Source organism: Zeus faber (genome assembly GCF_960531495.2).
Source record: "Zeus faber genome assembly, chromosome: 19".
Lineage (NCBI taxonomy): Eukaryota > Metazoa > Chordata > Actinopteri > Zeiformes > Zeidae > Zeus > Zeus faber.
The window spans coordinates 654,049-668,512 of record NC_137206.1 but is presented as its reverse complement, the minus strand read 5'-3'; the positions used below and the strand labels follow the sequence as shown (position 1 = coordinate 668,512).

At 41.9% G+C, this 14,464-nt stretch overlaps 1 protein-coding gene across 2 annotated transcripts; it reads left to right on the top strand.

Annotated features, from left to right (window-relative positions):
- The first annotated feature begins 1,181 nt into the window (after positions 1 to 1,181).
- ralaa (v-ral simian leukemia viral oncogene homolog Aa (ras related)) lies at positions 1,182 to 14,365 on the top strand. Of its 2 annotated transcripts, none has more exons than XM_080019832.1 (5): positions 1,182 to 1,299; positions 4,120 to 4,372; positions 5,758 to 5,966; positions 10,151 to 10,325; positions 11,899 to 14,365. In XM_080019832.1, the coding sequence occupies exons 2-5, from the start codon at positions 4,259 to 4,261 to the stop codon at positions 12,019 to 12,021; spliced, it is 621 nt and encodes a 206-aa protein (XP_079875958.1). In that variant the 5' UTR covers positions 1,182 to 1,299; positions 4,120 to 4,258; the 3' UTR covers positions 12,022 to 14,365. The 2 variants fall into 2 exon arrangements, with proteins under 2 accessions (XP_079875958.1, XP_079875959.1); XM_080019833.1 differs by having other exon boundaries at positions 1,225 to 1,299; positions 4,237 to 4,372.
- The last annotated feature ends 99 nt before the right edge of the window (positions 14,366 to 14,464 follow it).

Here is a 14,464-nt window from a genome sequence, read left to right as displayed (position 1 = left end):
GGAAAAATAGCATAGAGTATAGGGGAGTACATAGAATGCCTGCTTCTCATGATGTGATGGCTAAATAAAACATGGCGTCAATATCAAATAGGGTACTTTTAACAAGATAATCATATGGATTACCACTTTAATTTAAACTGTGCGATCAATACAAAACTGTTAAACGAAATGACAGCCTGGTTCGGACGGTACCATGCATCTGCGGACCAGCTGGAAGGTCTCGCTCCATGACTTCTCTGCAAACTTCCGGTGCAGATCTGGGAGGATGGAGTTGATCTTCATCTCTAAACAGAAGAAGAAAAATGGAATAAAACACCTTGAAGTTGCAAACAGACCCTCGCTGCAGAACGTTAAAATTAATACATTGATTTATTTTCCCCCCACAATATTCATTGACATTATCAATGCAAATGACCAATTTACAACACAAACATGTGAAAACATTCACTCAATTAACTTCCGTGTGCACGTTGATTGGCCAACCAATCGATCAATTATCCCGAATATTTGATAATGCACCGTTGTGCAGTCAGCACAAGCAGAAAAAGCAATGCACATATTAACCCATCTTTCCTCCTTCCTAAGGTGCAGTGTTTGTGGCGCGTGGATCTCGGGATGTGACGCTTAGGCACCTGTGTGACGTCACTATGGCGCGATCGTTCCACCGGAACCGGAAGTTGGTTTGACGGATTCGAAGGTTCCCGCGCTGGCCCGCGACACCGGCAGCACGTCCTCTCGCGAGATTCTCATTTGTTGCCGGTCGGAGTAGAGCGATATCGACAAGAAAGTTTAAAACGAGAAGTTTTGACGGAATAATAGAGCGCCGCGCCTCTCCGCGGCCTTTTTGTTTGAATGCGCTCCTGTCTTCATCGGTGTGTTTTTGTTTTTATGATGTCATTGGTGACTGAAGTAGGGCGCCCTCTGACTGATGCTGCGTTCAAGTCGTCACCCGCCCGCTGCTCTTTTTAAACTTATATTCAGGGGCACATTCCATAGACATAAGGTTGGTAATGAGTGAGTGTTCATATACAATCAATAAATATATTTAATTCGTGAATACGACGTTTGCCACACAGAAGATTACCGACTAGAAACGTTTTTACGTCTATCCTACGGAGGCAGCAGGTAGTGAGTGGGGCAAATTCCCACGCGACTTGAAGGCAGCAGCGGCAGTCAGACGCCGGAGCAGGAAGCGGCAGGACATGCAGCCTGCTAGCAGTTAGCCGCGGAGTTAGCATGAGCTGACTAGCGACAAAGCGACCCCGATCACCGCACCCATTCACTGCGCGCACCGCCAAGGTAAGCGCTGCCGCCTCCGCAGCGACCGCAGCCCGGGTTGACCTTCGCCGGTTTTTCGTCCGCCGTCTCATTAGCCCCGTAGCCCGTTGGTTTCTGCCTAATGGCTTATTAGCTTGAGCCTACTAGCATGTTGACATCGGCTACCTGTTTCTGCCTGCGCTGGTTAGCCCTCCAGCTACTTAGCACAACACGGCTAAGCTGACAGACAACATGTCATTAATATCGTATTTAAAAAACGAATATTATTATTAAGTACAACCCTTGAAACATGGTCTCCGTCTCAGTCGGTGTATAAATTGCCCGGTTATCCAGTTAACCAGCTGATCCGCAGCCACCATTATTGATCAGTTTGAAATATTGTCAGATAACTGGCAGTTATCTACTTACTAGTTTTACAATAAGTAAAACTAGTTAGTATTGAATGCAAACTGTCTGTCCAGTATGGACATGGAGTATGAACGCGAGCCGGGCCAGTGGATCGAACCGAGCTGGTCCGGTCCGGTCCGGCGTCTTGACCACCGGTTTAACCCTTTAAACCCCGTCTCGGTTGGTGTGAATTGAGGTGATTGTCCATTGTGTGTTGTTTTTGGTGCACACCAGGCCTGTTGTGCGCCCAGATCATCAGGGCCGTGACACGTCGGTGAGCTCGGCAGGAAAACAAAACAGAAAGGCTGCTGAAGCCAATGTGCAGCACAGCCTGGTCTTTATCGCAAAATGACCTCGACATGCACACATAATTGCATACATGCATGTCTCTCTGCTTGTGTAGGTCTGTATATTCTTTCTAATTTGTATTTGATTATTATTTATTATTACACCACCGACTTTGTTTTGCACGAGTCATGTATGTGAGAAATAGAGATGAACTCCGACAGGCTGATCTGGATCATTTCTCAGTCTGAAGGGGGTTATTATGCCATAATTACAGGCTTGCAGAACTTTACGGTGGCTGGCATTCTGTACTGTGGCACCTACCTACGAAATAAAATGATGCATTGATAAGGAATATTAATTTGGAAACCAGTGTGCTTAGTTTGAAAGCTTCCGCTGTTATAAAATAGTCCACACCAGCGTAGCGAACATTGCAGCAACAGCAAAATGACATTTACCGGAGTATGACCCCAACCTTTATACTGTTATTAATGTTAAATTGTACATATCCATAATAATCTCTTCGGTTCTTTCACGAGAACCAGCGCCGGGAAGCACTTGCCATTGCCCACGATGGCGGTCATCAGGAATAACTGACGTCTGATTGCTGATAGACCGATCAGAATCAAGTATTCCACACAGCCCTGGAATTACAGATGGAAATGCTTGTTCAGCATGCATGCATACGCAATGTTGCTGCTTAATTTTTTATTATTAGATATGACATATTCAGGCAGACAGGGTGTGGGGCGGTATTGATGCACAACCGTGCATCAATAGGAGGATGGTAGCTCAGGCGGTAGAGCTGGTTGTCTAGTAATCTAAAGGTTGCTGGTTCGATCCCAGGCTCCTCCTGCTAGCATGCTGTAGTGTCCTTGAGCAAGACACTTAACCCCTCATTGCTCCTGATGGCTGCGTCCGTCGGTGATTGAACAATTGTAAGTCGCTTTGGATAAAAGCGTCTGCTCAATGTAAATGTAAAATGTAAAAACAACCAATAGTCATCATGGTTTTCAAAATATTGGCTTCTTTGACAGTTGTTCACAACGTGGGGTCCGGAGGCCTCCCAAGGGGGTCCTTCAAGAGGTTTCAGAGTGGTCCCCAGCCAAATGGTTAATAGTTCATCTTCGCCGTTATGCATTTCCAGGACGTTCGCAGCGTTTGAGAATGTCCAATAATGACAATGTTGGTCATACTTTCACTGTAGTGTAGTATAGAACAGGGGTTCTAAAACTTTGTTCATCCTCATTCAAGGGAAATGTATTAGAAATATTTGCATTTCACCATTTCAAAATACAGAATATTAAAAACAATCAGTTCAATTAATATCAATTCAGTTAACAAATAGAATCGTAGCGACACAAAATATCAAATGCAAATCAAGAGAAATGTATGAGAGACAGGCACATGGCAGGATTTCTTGGTCTAAGAGGAGAATTATACACGTATATATTGCATGAAAATGTTATATTTTTAAAAAATTAACGATGTACCCCTTTTAAGGTTTTTCTTCTCCAAATTAATTTTTGCGGACTGCCTGGCTAAGTACAACAGACCCCTGAGCACCCCCTAAAGAATCACTGGTGTAGAGTATAAACACTAAATCAGATCATCACAAAGGCTGGGATACCAGAGACGTAAAACTTAACAAATGGGCCCCTGGCCTAATGCGTATCAAAAACAGGACCCTTGATAAAAGAAAAGTTATTAATCCCCAAGGATCAATAAAGTTTCATCCTCTGATTGTATCTGATAGCATCGCTGTTCCTTCTCTGGCTTTTTACTGCGGGAGACATTTCTGACTAGGGTGCAAATTTAAAGGAACTTCCTTAATCGATAGTTTTTGTTTTAAAAAAAAAATATATATATTTTTTGCCCCTTGCCGTTCCAGTGATGGACTGCAAAGGAGAAAGTGGCAGCTTTTTAAACTCCCCTTTATACAATCACAACAAGATCGCAGATTGTTCAGTCAAGTGTTTAATTTGAAATGTAATCGATTCAATTCTTATTAGCAATTTACTGATAATCGATTAATTGTAAACATCCCTATTTCTGACTTTTATGAACCCATTCATACTTGCACAGTGTCGTCACGTTGTTAGAATATGATGCAACCTGGAGAACTGAAATACCTAACTTGTAATTTTATCTTTCCCTTCTCTCCCTCAGGAATATCACTCCTCCCTCTCTCTCTCTCTCTCCAGCTGCGGTCTGATTTCACCGTCTCGGCCTTTCCCTCTTTCTTTCTTTCTTTCTCTCTCTCGCTTTCTCTCTGTCTTTCTCCAGGCTTTCCTCGGCGTGCAGAGCCATGGCAGCTGCAAAGCCCAAAGGCCAGAACTCGCTGGCCCTGCACAAAGTGATCATGGTGGGCAGTGGCGGGGTGGGCAAGTCGGCGCTCACCCTCCAGTTCATGTACGACGAGGTGAGCGCGCTGCGTCCTCATGAAAGCACCGTAAAACACGTCCCGAATGAATTGACGCATGTTTCACACAGAATGTGAAATAATCAATTTAAATAATACACAAAAGTACACGCCTACTATATGGCCCACTTGTTTTTAACTATGACATTATTTTAGTGTTTATTCTGTGGTTTTTCATCAAAAAAATTAATTTTAGCGTCGGGTAAAACGGCGGAACACACAATGACGGTGCAAAAATGTATACTCCATCGATACATTCCCTCACTAACTTCTTCTATCGTTTTATTTAATATTAATAATATTAACATTTCTTTCAAAAATATCAGAAGCTACAGTTTATCGGTAATGTAGTCACCCTAACCACCGTTTTTTGCCCAGACGCGATACGGTTATTAATAAAATACTATCATAGTTAAAAATAACTAAGTGGGTCATATATTAGGTGTTGTGTGCTTTTATATTTTGTATCATATAATTTGGGAAATGTTTTATGGTGGTTTCATGAGTATGACCCATTTGAAGGATCATTTTATTTTTCATGAATCGGATGCAGGATTTAATCGTTTTTCCAAATCGTACCACATTTTGTTTTTGTCCCGTGTTGTTTTTTGTTTTTCCCTCCCGACCATCCAGAGAGCCATTGGTTTCCATGCATTACATAATGGTATGAAAATCAACTCGCATACAACTTGAAACTCAATTTTGATGGATAATCTGTCTCTGATAATCCAGTTAAAAGTGTAAATTAAATGGTATGTCTCTGAAAAATAGCGTCCCTGGAGGAAACTGTCCTTTGTATACAAACTTGAAACCCTCTTGGCTCGAATGTTTATCTCAAGAGGCCGAGAATTTACAATTATAAGAAGAAAAAATAGACGGGGAAATGAAAAAATGATTGGTGGAGACATGCAACAAACAGCTGTATGGCCCTTTGTAATATTAATGCACAAATTCTAATCTCAGATACAAGGTTGGTAGATGCTAAAATAGTTAATTGTCCTTAAGGATAAATTCAGATTAATAATTTTATATCAGAATTCACACCCAAGAAAAAAAAATTCACTATAATTTACCAAACAAACGTCTGTACTTAAGTAAGATAGATAGATGGCTGGATTGATAGATAACTAATGGATAGTGTGGTTTAGCAGCAGCTCACGTAAAAACAAATAGGCAATAACAATAAATAATAGAAAAAAAAAAAAAATATATATATATATATATATATATATACACACACACACACATTTACAATGATTTAAACTTTAAAACACAGTTTGGTACATCCCTAGTTTTGGGCCATAAAACGTTATTTCCCTTCCTCTGTCACTTCCCTCGCTCGTCTGTGCTGCTCTCTCATTTGTTTGGTTTGTCTCCCCGTCCAGTTTGTGGAGGACTACGAGCCCACCAAGGCGGACAGTTACAGGAAGAAGGTGGTCCTGGACGGCGAGGAGGTGCAGATCGACATTCTGGACACGGCGGGTCAGGAGGACTACGCCGCCATCAGGGACAACTACTTCCGCAGCGGCGAGGGCTTCCTCTGCGTCTTCTCCATCACCGAGCTGGAGTCCTTCGCTGCTACGGTGGACTTCAGGTGCACAGGCAGACATGTGGAATTATTCTATTTTTTATTTTATTTTTTTTTCGTAAGTGATTTTGATCGTGTGTGTGTTTTATTGTTGGTGTGTAACAGAGTGTGTTTGACATCACATGCAAATGTCTTTTCTTCTTGCTGTAATATCTGCAGGCTGTCTGAAAGTACTTCAAGTCTTATAGACAAAGGTTACGCTTTAGGAGTCACTAAATAGTCTCAAAATTGAATTCATGGGGTTAATTTAACTTAATTTTTTATATAAACATTTTTTTGTCTGAGTCATTTGTTTTTGTAGAACTCATGTTTTCATGCTCCCAGAGTTGACATTTTCAGGTTTTTCTAAAACCTGAAACCTATCTTGGAACCTGATACTTCACTGCAGAGAGAAATCCATGGAAACCCTCGTACTTACCTGCCTGTCTCAAGTTCTGAAGGAAAAATAATGGTTGGATTTATTCTAGTTCCTAATTTCTTACCTTGCTATCTGAATTGAAGAAAACTTAAAACAGTTCATAGATTCATCTACTTCAGCGATTCCCAACCTATGGTGTGCGACCCACTGGTGGGCCGCAAGGAAATTGCAGGTAGGCTGCCAAATTATGGGCAAAACACTTAGATTCTATGGAAAAAATAAATACAGAACTATTAATTACAAAAACGTTTTTAAATGTTAAAAAAAAAAAAATAATAATTTCATGGTATAATAATAATAATTTCTCTTTTTCTTTAAAACCTTCAAAAATGCATCATCACTGATAGATAGGAACTTATGTTCAGGCGTACGACATTCAAGTCGGACCACGTAGGACGTGCACCTGTACATTTTTGAATAATAATCAAAATGGATGGTTGGCAGCATCAGGCACACTGAAAAGGAATGAAGACATTGGTACATCATCCACAAGCCAAGTCCAGGCAGGACATCGTACAGGCGGGACAGTCCCACCTGTCAAACAAAAAAGAAAGGTTCTGATAAAATATAGCGCTGAATATTTATCATTGGGATTGTTTTGGACAGACAGAAGACGAACCGTCGCTGCCGTTCAAGCTGTGCGTGGTGTGTTCCGAGATCTTATAAAACGAAGCTCTGAAGCCATGTAAACTGCACCTTCATCTCCAGACAAGACACCAACAGGACATGTCCAAGCCGCTTGAATTTTTCGATAATAAACTCAGGGAGGATTGGCATGGTCATGGAAACGTCACGTATAGGCACAGCGAACGCAAAGGCAGTGGAAGCGTCATATCGGGTCGCCCGACCCATCGCCAAGCCTTGTAAGCCACATACAATCGGGGAGAATCTAATTCTCGCTGCCACAAAAATGATCGTGGGGTTGATGTTGGGAGAGAATGCGTGCAAGCCAAGCAGCCTCATCGCATTGTCTGATAACCCAGTCAAACGCAGGATTGACGAGATGACAGACAATGTGTCAGAACAGCTGATAACGAACGTACAAGAGTTATTTTTATGCGCTCCAACTGGATGAATCGACAGACATCACAAATCTGTCAAAACCTTCTTGCCTATGTAAGGTATGAAAACAATGGAGAGAAATAAGAACAGTTTCTCTTTTGTAAATCTTTGCCGCCGCGTTCAACCGCTGAGGCCATTTTTGACTTTCTCAACGTGTTGATAATTTTAAACAGGATTGATTGGTCCAAATGTGTGGGGCCCGTGCACTGATGGGCCAGCACTGTGGCTCCACTGGTAGCATCTGTCCACTGCAGTGTACACAGAGCAGGACTGGCTGTAAAGAAAATGCTGCAGATCTACAGACTGTTCTAGGTGAGGTGGTCAGAGTCAACTTCATCAAAAGCCGTCCACTGCAATCACCTTTATTTCCCGTTTTATGCGGCGACAGGGGCAGTGACCATTTTTGACAAAGGAAGAAATGCGGCTTCCTGTCACCGTGATCAATCGCGTCAAAGAGCACCTGCATGGTTTGAGGACCAAACTGAATACTTCCCCAACCCAGATGTGCAGTGCAGCTTGATGGAAAAGCCCCTCGCCAGCCACAGTGACGAGACCCTCGCAGGCCTGAGACAAAAGAGAAAGACGGTCTGTGGATCTCTCCTGCAACAGCGCATTGAAACTGTCTTTCTCACAGAAGTACCTGACAAACTTTTGGCTCCATGTTGCTTCTGAGTATCCTAATCTGTCCAACAGAGCTGTGTGATTTCTGATGCCTTCCCCCACGACGTATCTCTGAGACTGGCTTTTCAGCGCTTGTGGCATTGAAGACGAAATCCAGGAATAAAGTGAATGTTGATCCAGATCTTCTCCTGAGACCATCGTCCCTTGAGCCAGACACCAAGCAGGTGGTGTCTGGCATGCTGCATCAGCTTTTCATGAAGTGATTTCATATTCATCTGCTCCTGTTATTCTTAGTTTTATCAGCGCTGATGTGAGTCTTTAGGCTACATTCAAAACACTGCCCCCTTTCAGCCAGCGCTTACCAGATACCGTTACTAATGTGACGAGAAAGTTCCATAGATATAAGGTTATTTTTAACCCACTTTTTTGTTTGTTTGTTTTTTCTTACCACAACTGCACTGTATGTATGACAATGCATGTGATTGTTAAAATATACGTTCTCTGACAACGCCCTGTTTGGCTCCTGTATTACTTCTGGATCGGATGTGGCCGCCAACACTTTTGAGATTTTCAAGTGGGCCGTGAGTCGGAAAAGGTTGGGAACCGCTGTTCTAGTTCATAACCCTGTGTCTACTTGATACATACCTCTCTGTCCCAAATATATAGAATTTACCTGCAGTACTTATTTGAATTACACAGTATTAATATGTAGTTGTCAAAAAATTCTTGGATTTTGTTCAGATTTGACATATTTTATAAAGTTATTTGTAATGGTGAATGGGACTGCATTTATATCGCACTTTTCTAGTCTTGCGGCCACTCAAAGCGCTTTACAGTACATGCCTCACATTCACCATCTCATCAAGAGCAGTTTGGGGTTCAGTGTCTTGCTCGAGGTTACTTCGACGTGCTGCCAGGAGGAGTGGGGATCGAACCAGGCACCCTCTTACTGGACGACCTGCTCTACCTCCTGCGCCACCGTTGCCCCAATACAATAATACAATACATTGAACTCTCTGCTACATCGCAGTAATACAGTAGTACAACATATACATGTTATACATGCAGGCAGCCTGTTTCTGTTAGCTGTATTATCTGCAGGGTCTGTGCAAAAGTAGTTCTTCTTTGTCTATCTTTTGCAAATTTGTCTTAAATTAATACATTTAAATCTAATACATCTCCGAAAAACAGTAATGCATCTCTCTTAATACACGCAGACGACCTGTTTCTGTTTCCTGTAATAACTGCAGGGTCTGTGCAAAAGTAGTTCTTCTTGGTCTTAAATCTTGTCTTATAAAGAAATACATTTAATTCCCTCAATAACAGAGTAATGCATCTCCCTTAATACACGGAGACGCCCTGTTTCTGTTTGCTGTAATATCTGGGCATGTACTTTCTATTTTGTTTTAGCAGTTCCTTGTATGGGGGTTGGTTTCACTTAACCACTAACTATGATCCAGGAATGTCGGTCTGTCCTTCGATTATCTCAGCAGCCGTTCATCCGGTCTACTTCACACAGGCCAGGTGTATTACTGGGGACCCAAGGACGTGCAGTGTCGAATTTGGAGCAATTTGGACGCTTGGCATGTGCAATATTAAAGGGGACCTTTTATGATTTTCCTTATTTTGTTATATAATGTTAAAAAGTGAGATGTTCATATCAGACGTGGCCAAAGTGTCAAATAATGAGATTAACTAATGACAAAGTAATCTCTGTGAATAAAACATTCGGGATTCTGAACGATCTGTTTCCACGAGCTCACGTCAGCTGATCACGGATTCTTTATACGACGATCTGCTTTGTGTTTCTCTAAACAAAACCAATAAAAATAGTGGGTTGTGTTTTTTTTGTAGTGCATTTATTTTATTTCATGACATTCGCGTGATACGAAAAATCTGTGTACGTGAGTCCCGGTGTGGTGTCTGTGTCTCCCACAAGCCTGGAGCACGGCAACCAAAGTGGGAACAAACTTTTACATGAGGCCTCGTAGATCTAATATGAAGATTCAACAACTGGATTGATTATTTTCCACCTCAATTTTGTTCAGAATCAGATTTTACTGCACTGTTGTCTTCTTCGTTGGTGCAGAGAGCAGATCCTGCGCGTGAAGGAGGATGAGAACGTTCCCTTCCTCCTGGTGGGGAACAAGTCAGACCTGGAGGACCGGCGGCAGGTGAGTGCCGAGGAGGCCAAGGCCCGGGCGGAGCAGTGGGGTGTGTGCTACGTGGAGACGTCCGCCAAAACCAGAGCCAACGTGGACAAGGTAGGAGGCCAGACCAAGCCCGAACCAAGACTTTAAAGGTCACATTATGGGTAAATAGGGGATGGGTTCCATATATCATTTTTTCAACCAAGGCCTTATTCAAATGTTTTCCATCATTTATAGCCGTTCATTGCAACAACCTTGCTGAACTGAAGAGAAGCGTACCGCTCTGCTGCAGGTTTTCACTGGGCTTCAATGCTGTCCTACTGGGCAAACGTTTAGGCCTTAAAAAACCTTTTTGAAAATGGGACACTCACAATATTTTCAGATACTCTCGACATGTTATTGTTGTTCTGGAATTTTCCTTTGGGGATTAATAAAGTAGGAAAAAATGTCGTCAAACCCCCTTTTCAGGGTTTTGTTGACTCTTCTGCACTTCCACGAATCAGCTCTTTTGGCTGCATCCACGCTGACGTAACATGTTGGTTCCTAACATTATGGATTATTTATTTTATTTTTTAATGTATATGTTGCAAGTTTATTGCTTAATTTTCCCGACAAGGGATCCATAAAGTACTAAATTGTCTTCTCTTAAACCATTTCCCCACCATAATTAGCGCATATATTCAGTTTTTTTAAATGCGGGTAAACCTGCTAAAACAGGCGATTGGTTCCTTTCCCGTTGTCAGTCGACGACTTACGCCTTGTTTTTCCTGGTGTGGAATGAAGGCGGCGCTCTGGCCGGGTGTCATGTTTCCGCTGTGATTGCTGGGTGATATTCTCTGGTATGCACTTGGAGGAGTCTCGGGGTCCAGGAAGCCGGTGGGATGTGAGCGCTTGTCTGTCTGTCCCACCTCGTCTGGCACACAGCTCCACGCCCGCTTGTGCGCTAACTGCTAAAAGCTAGCTTGGCAGCGGCCTTGACCTTCATGCCTAATATCAGGCATGTGCAACCCCCCCCCCCCCCAAACAGTTTAGTTTCACATTATGTCCGGAACTTAAACGTGCGTTAAAATCCTGACTACTGCTGAATCATTTGTCCCTGAAATGAATACACATTCTGACCTTTGCCACTAAAGAGAAAAGATAGAAGCTAGCGGGTATTAGTGGGTTTATTGAGAAACTTACCACTCTGCTGCAGCTTACCATGTGCTTTAATACAGTCCAATCGGGAAAACATTTAAGCCTTAAAAAACCTTTTTGTAAATGGTGAACTCATAAGATATTCAGATTGTCTTTTATATGTTATACTGGTAAAACGATGTTTTCAAAGGCTTCATTTTCAGGCGTTTTACCGACTCTTTCACTTCTGCAAATTGGCTCTTGTCTGCATCTGCTTACGCAAGAGACTAGAAACAGGAAGTTGCGTCGCTTCCTCACGGCAATTATACATATAAAGTGTTTTTAATCAAATTGTGATATTAATGTCATCCCAATCATTCAAAAAAATACCCATACATGTGTACCTTTGCCCCATTGGATTGCGTTGGTAGGTGGTTTCTATGTTCTATGTTCCTAGTATGTTCCTCATGTGTTGAGTGAGGTATAAAAATGATGGAAACCAACATTTTAAGAAGGCTGGCGATGAAAATTTGAATAATTATCTAAATCTGTTTTTATTGTTTTTTCTCAGGTGTTCTTTGACTTGATGCGGGAGATCCGGGCGAGGAAAATGGAGGACAGCAAAGAGAAGAATGGGAAGAAAAAGAGTAAAAGTCTGGCCAAGAGAATCAGAGAGCGCTGCTGTATTTTATAGTGGGGAGTGACAGGCTTTGTGTACATATTACATTTCTCAGACTTTTGCATTTTACTTTGTGCCACGCTGCCCCCGCGCTCCCAGGACGCCCGGTGCGGTCCCGTCTAACCCTGGGTTTGACCTTTTTACGTGCCCACATCCCAAATAATTGACGTAACGTCTCTCTCTCTCTCTCTCTCCTCGCTCTTACTCTGACCACGTCGCTACGTTTTTCTGCTGTTTTTATTTGGAACTCAGCTTCTCTGAGATTGTGACAACAAAAAAACATTGTAGAGTTGACGTGTGTGGTCTTAAAAAAAAAAAGAGGATAAAAGCAGCTGCGCAGAGCTGGAACCCAAATGGGACGAGGTTGGAAGTAATGTTTTCGGGTTTTTTTTAAAAAGAGAGTAGGTCTGGGAGTCGTCCGGTGTTACTGAAGTTGACCGGCCAGGAAAAGGGCTTTTATTTCAGTAGATCCAGCAGTGCAGTGTCAGAGCATCGTGCCGGTCAATCTCACGTTAAAAAATAAATAATAATCATAATAATCATAATAATTATAATAATAATTGGGTTTTCTTTTTCATCTTTGGCCTCGACCTCCTTTGTATCATGTTGAGCTACTTGCCATCGCGGTTGTCGTTGTGGATATAGAAACTCATATTCAGAACATAGCTAATAATTAGTCTTACTGGTTTACAATAAGCACATTAATGTCTCTCTCTCTCTCCCTCTGTCTCGCTCTCATTCATCGACTAATGGTAACCATGAACTATTTAATTTAAACATTATAATTTTTATTGTTTTTATTTTTTACCGGGCGTGGTTGACAGAATTTTGCTTCTTTTTGTTTACAAGGAATCCCTGGTGCTCCAACAGAAAACAAAACAAAAGAAAACGGTAAATCCTTCCACGTCCGCCGTCTAAATTGACTTATAAGCCGTCAAGAAGAAATACATTTTGTAGACAATTTCGCTTTCCTTTGCTCTGAACCTTAATGACTAACAGCTCGTCGTCCCGTTTCTATTTTATTTTTTTCATTTTGTGGTTGGAAAACATTTCAAAATATTGTATTTATTGTGGAGTGAGGAGGACAGAAAGGGGCGTGGCAGGATGTGTCGGGGCCTATCCGTTATGTTGCTTCGTTGCCATCACCAAAGAGAAAAACAACAAACCAACAAAGCCCACATGGAATCTGGTGCTGCAGAACGCGTGACGAGCGTTCAAACTATGCACCGCCACGCAGCTTTTCACTCCTAAAATTCCCCTGTGGCTTCATGTCAATGATGGTATCGGCGAGTGGGGATTCATTTGAAATAAGAAATAAAATAAAAAGGTTGTTAGGGCTTTAGCTCCTCATGTTTATTACATTTGCTGTTTCCCCGTCGCCCGTTTTGAATGTGAATAATCGTACAAAACCCTGTCGCCGTTCCTCTTGGGTCCAAGCCCAGAGGTTGTTAACGCACTTTAAAACAACTTTTTCCACCTAAAGCTTTCCCTGTCTTATAACACAACTCAATGAATGGATGTACTGTAACAACTTGTTTATTTGCGGTTGCAGCTATTGACATTTTTTTTTGTTTTTACCGTCAAGAAAACGTGAATGTGGTTTAATTTCTAGAAGAAATTGTAAAAAATCAAATGTAATTGAATTTCTAATGGGATTTTACGAGAACGTACCGATCATTACACCTTAATCTAGAGGGGATTGGGATCCGTTGAGTCAAACGACAGAGACTATGCAAAATAACGATTTGAATCAGAGGAAGAGGGCGGAGAAGCAGCGTCCGCACCTTTTCAACCTTTTCTGTTTTGTATTTCAATGTTCTATTTGCCCGCAGGCCAAGTCACGGCCAGCCCAGCACGGTTCAAAGATTTTAGACAACTTCAAAACAACAAAAAAAGAAAGAATGCAGGAATGCAAAACATTAATGTGTATTACAGCTACAACAATATCTTAACTTGATGTAGTTATTGTTGGAAAAACATAACCTGACTAAAACGAGACTAATGCAGGACCATTGGATTGCAAAGGCCAAATAACAGAAGCCGGATGTGCGAGGTGATACTCAGAGAGTTGTGATGGAGAGACAATGCCAGTTGTCTTTTGGGGGGAGAAATGACCGTGCTATGTGAATAGAGAATGGAAATATATATTAACACTGTTGGACTGAACTAGATGTGTGCCCTAGCCTGGGTGGTTGTGCGTGGTTGTGTGTATGCCAACGGTAACTTGTTTTCTTCCCGTTTACTTTAAAACATTACCACTAATGTAGCCGGTGTGTTGGAGAAATTCAACTTAACATTCAATGGGTTTTTGTGAGCTATTTGAAAATGATGAATAAAGTGGATAATACTACTAACATTTTACACACTATGTCCCGAGTCCTGTCCAAGTCCAAGCCTCATGTGGGCGTGTTGTTTTCAGTGGTCGGGGTGGGTATTTATTAAAGCGGTAAACTGTGAG

Bases quoted from the DNA above. Each gene is read 5' to 3' on its own strand.
- ralaa (XM_080019832.1), top strand. From the start codon at position 4,259: ATGGCAGCTGCAAAGCCCAAAGGCCAGAACTCGCTGGCCCTGCACAAA. The intron at 5,967-10,150 runs GTGCACAGGCAG...TCGTTGGTGCAG, and splicing joins GCTGCTACGGTGGACTTCAG to AGAGCAGATCCTGCGCGTGA. The intron at 10,326-11,898 runs GTAGGAGGCCAG...GTTTTTTCTCAG, and splicing joins CCAGAGCCAACGTGGACAAG to GTGTTCTTTGACTTGATGCG.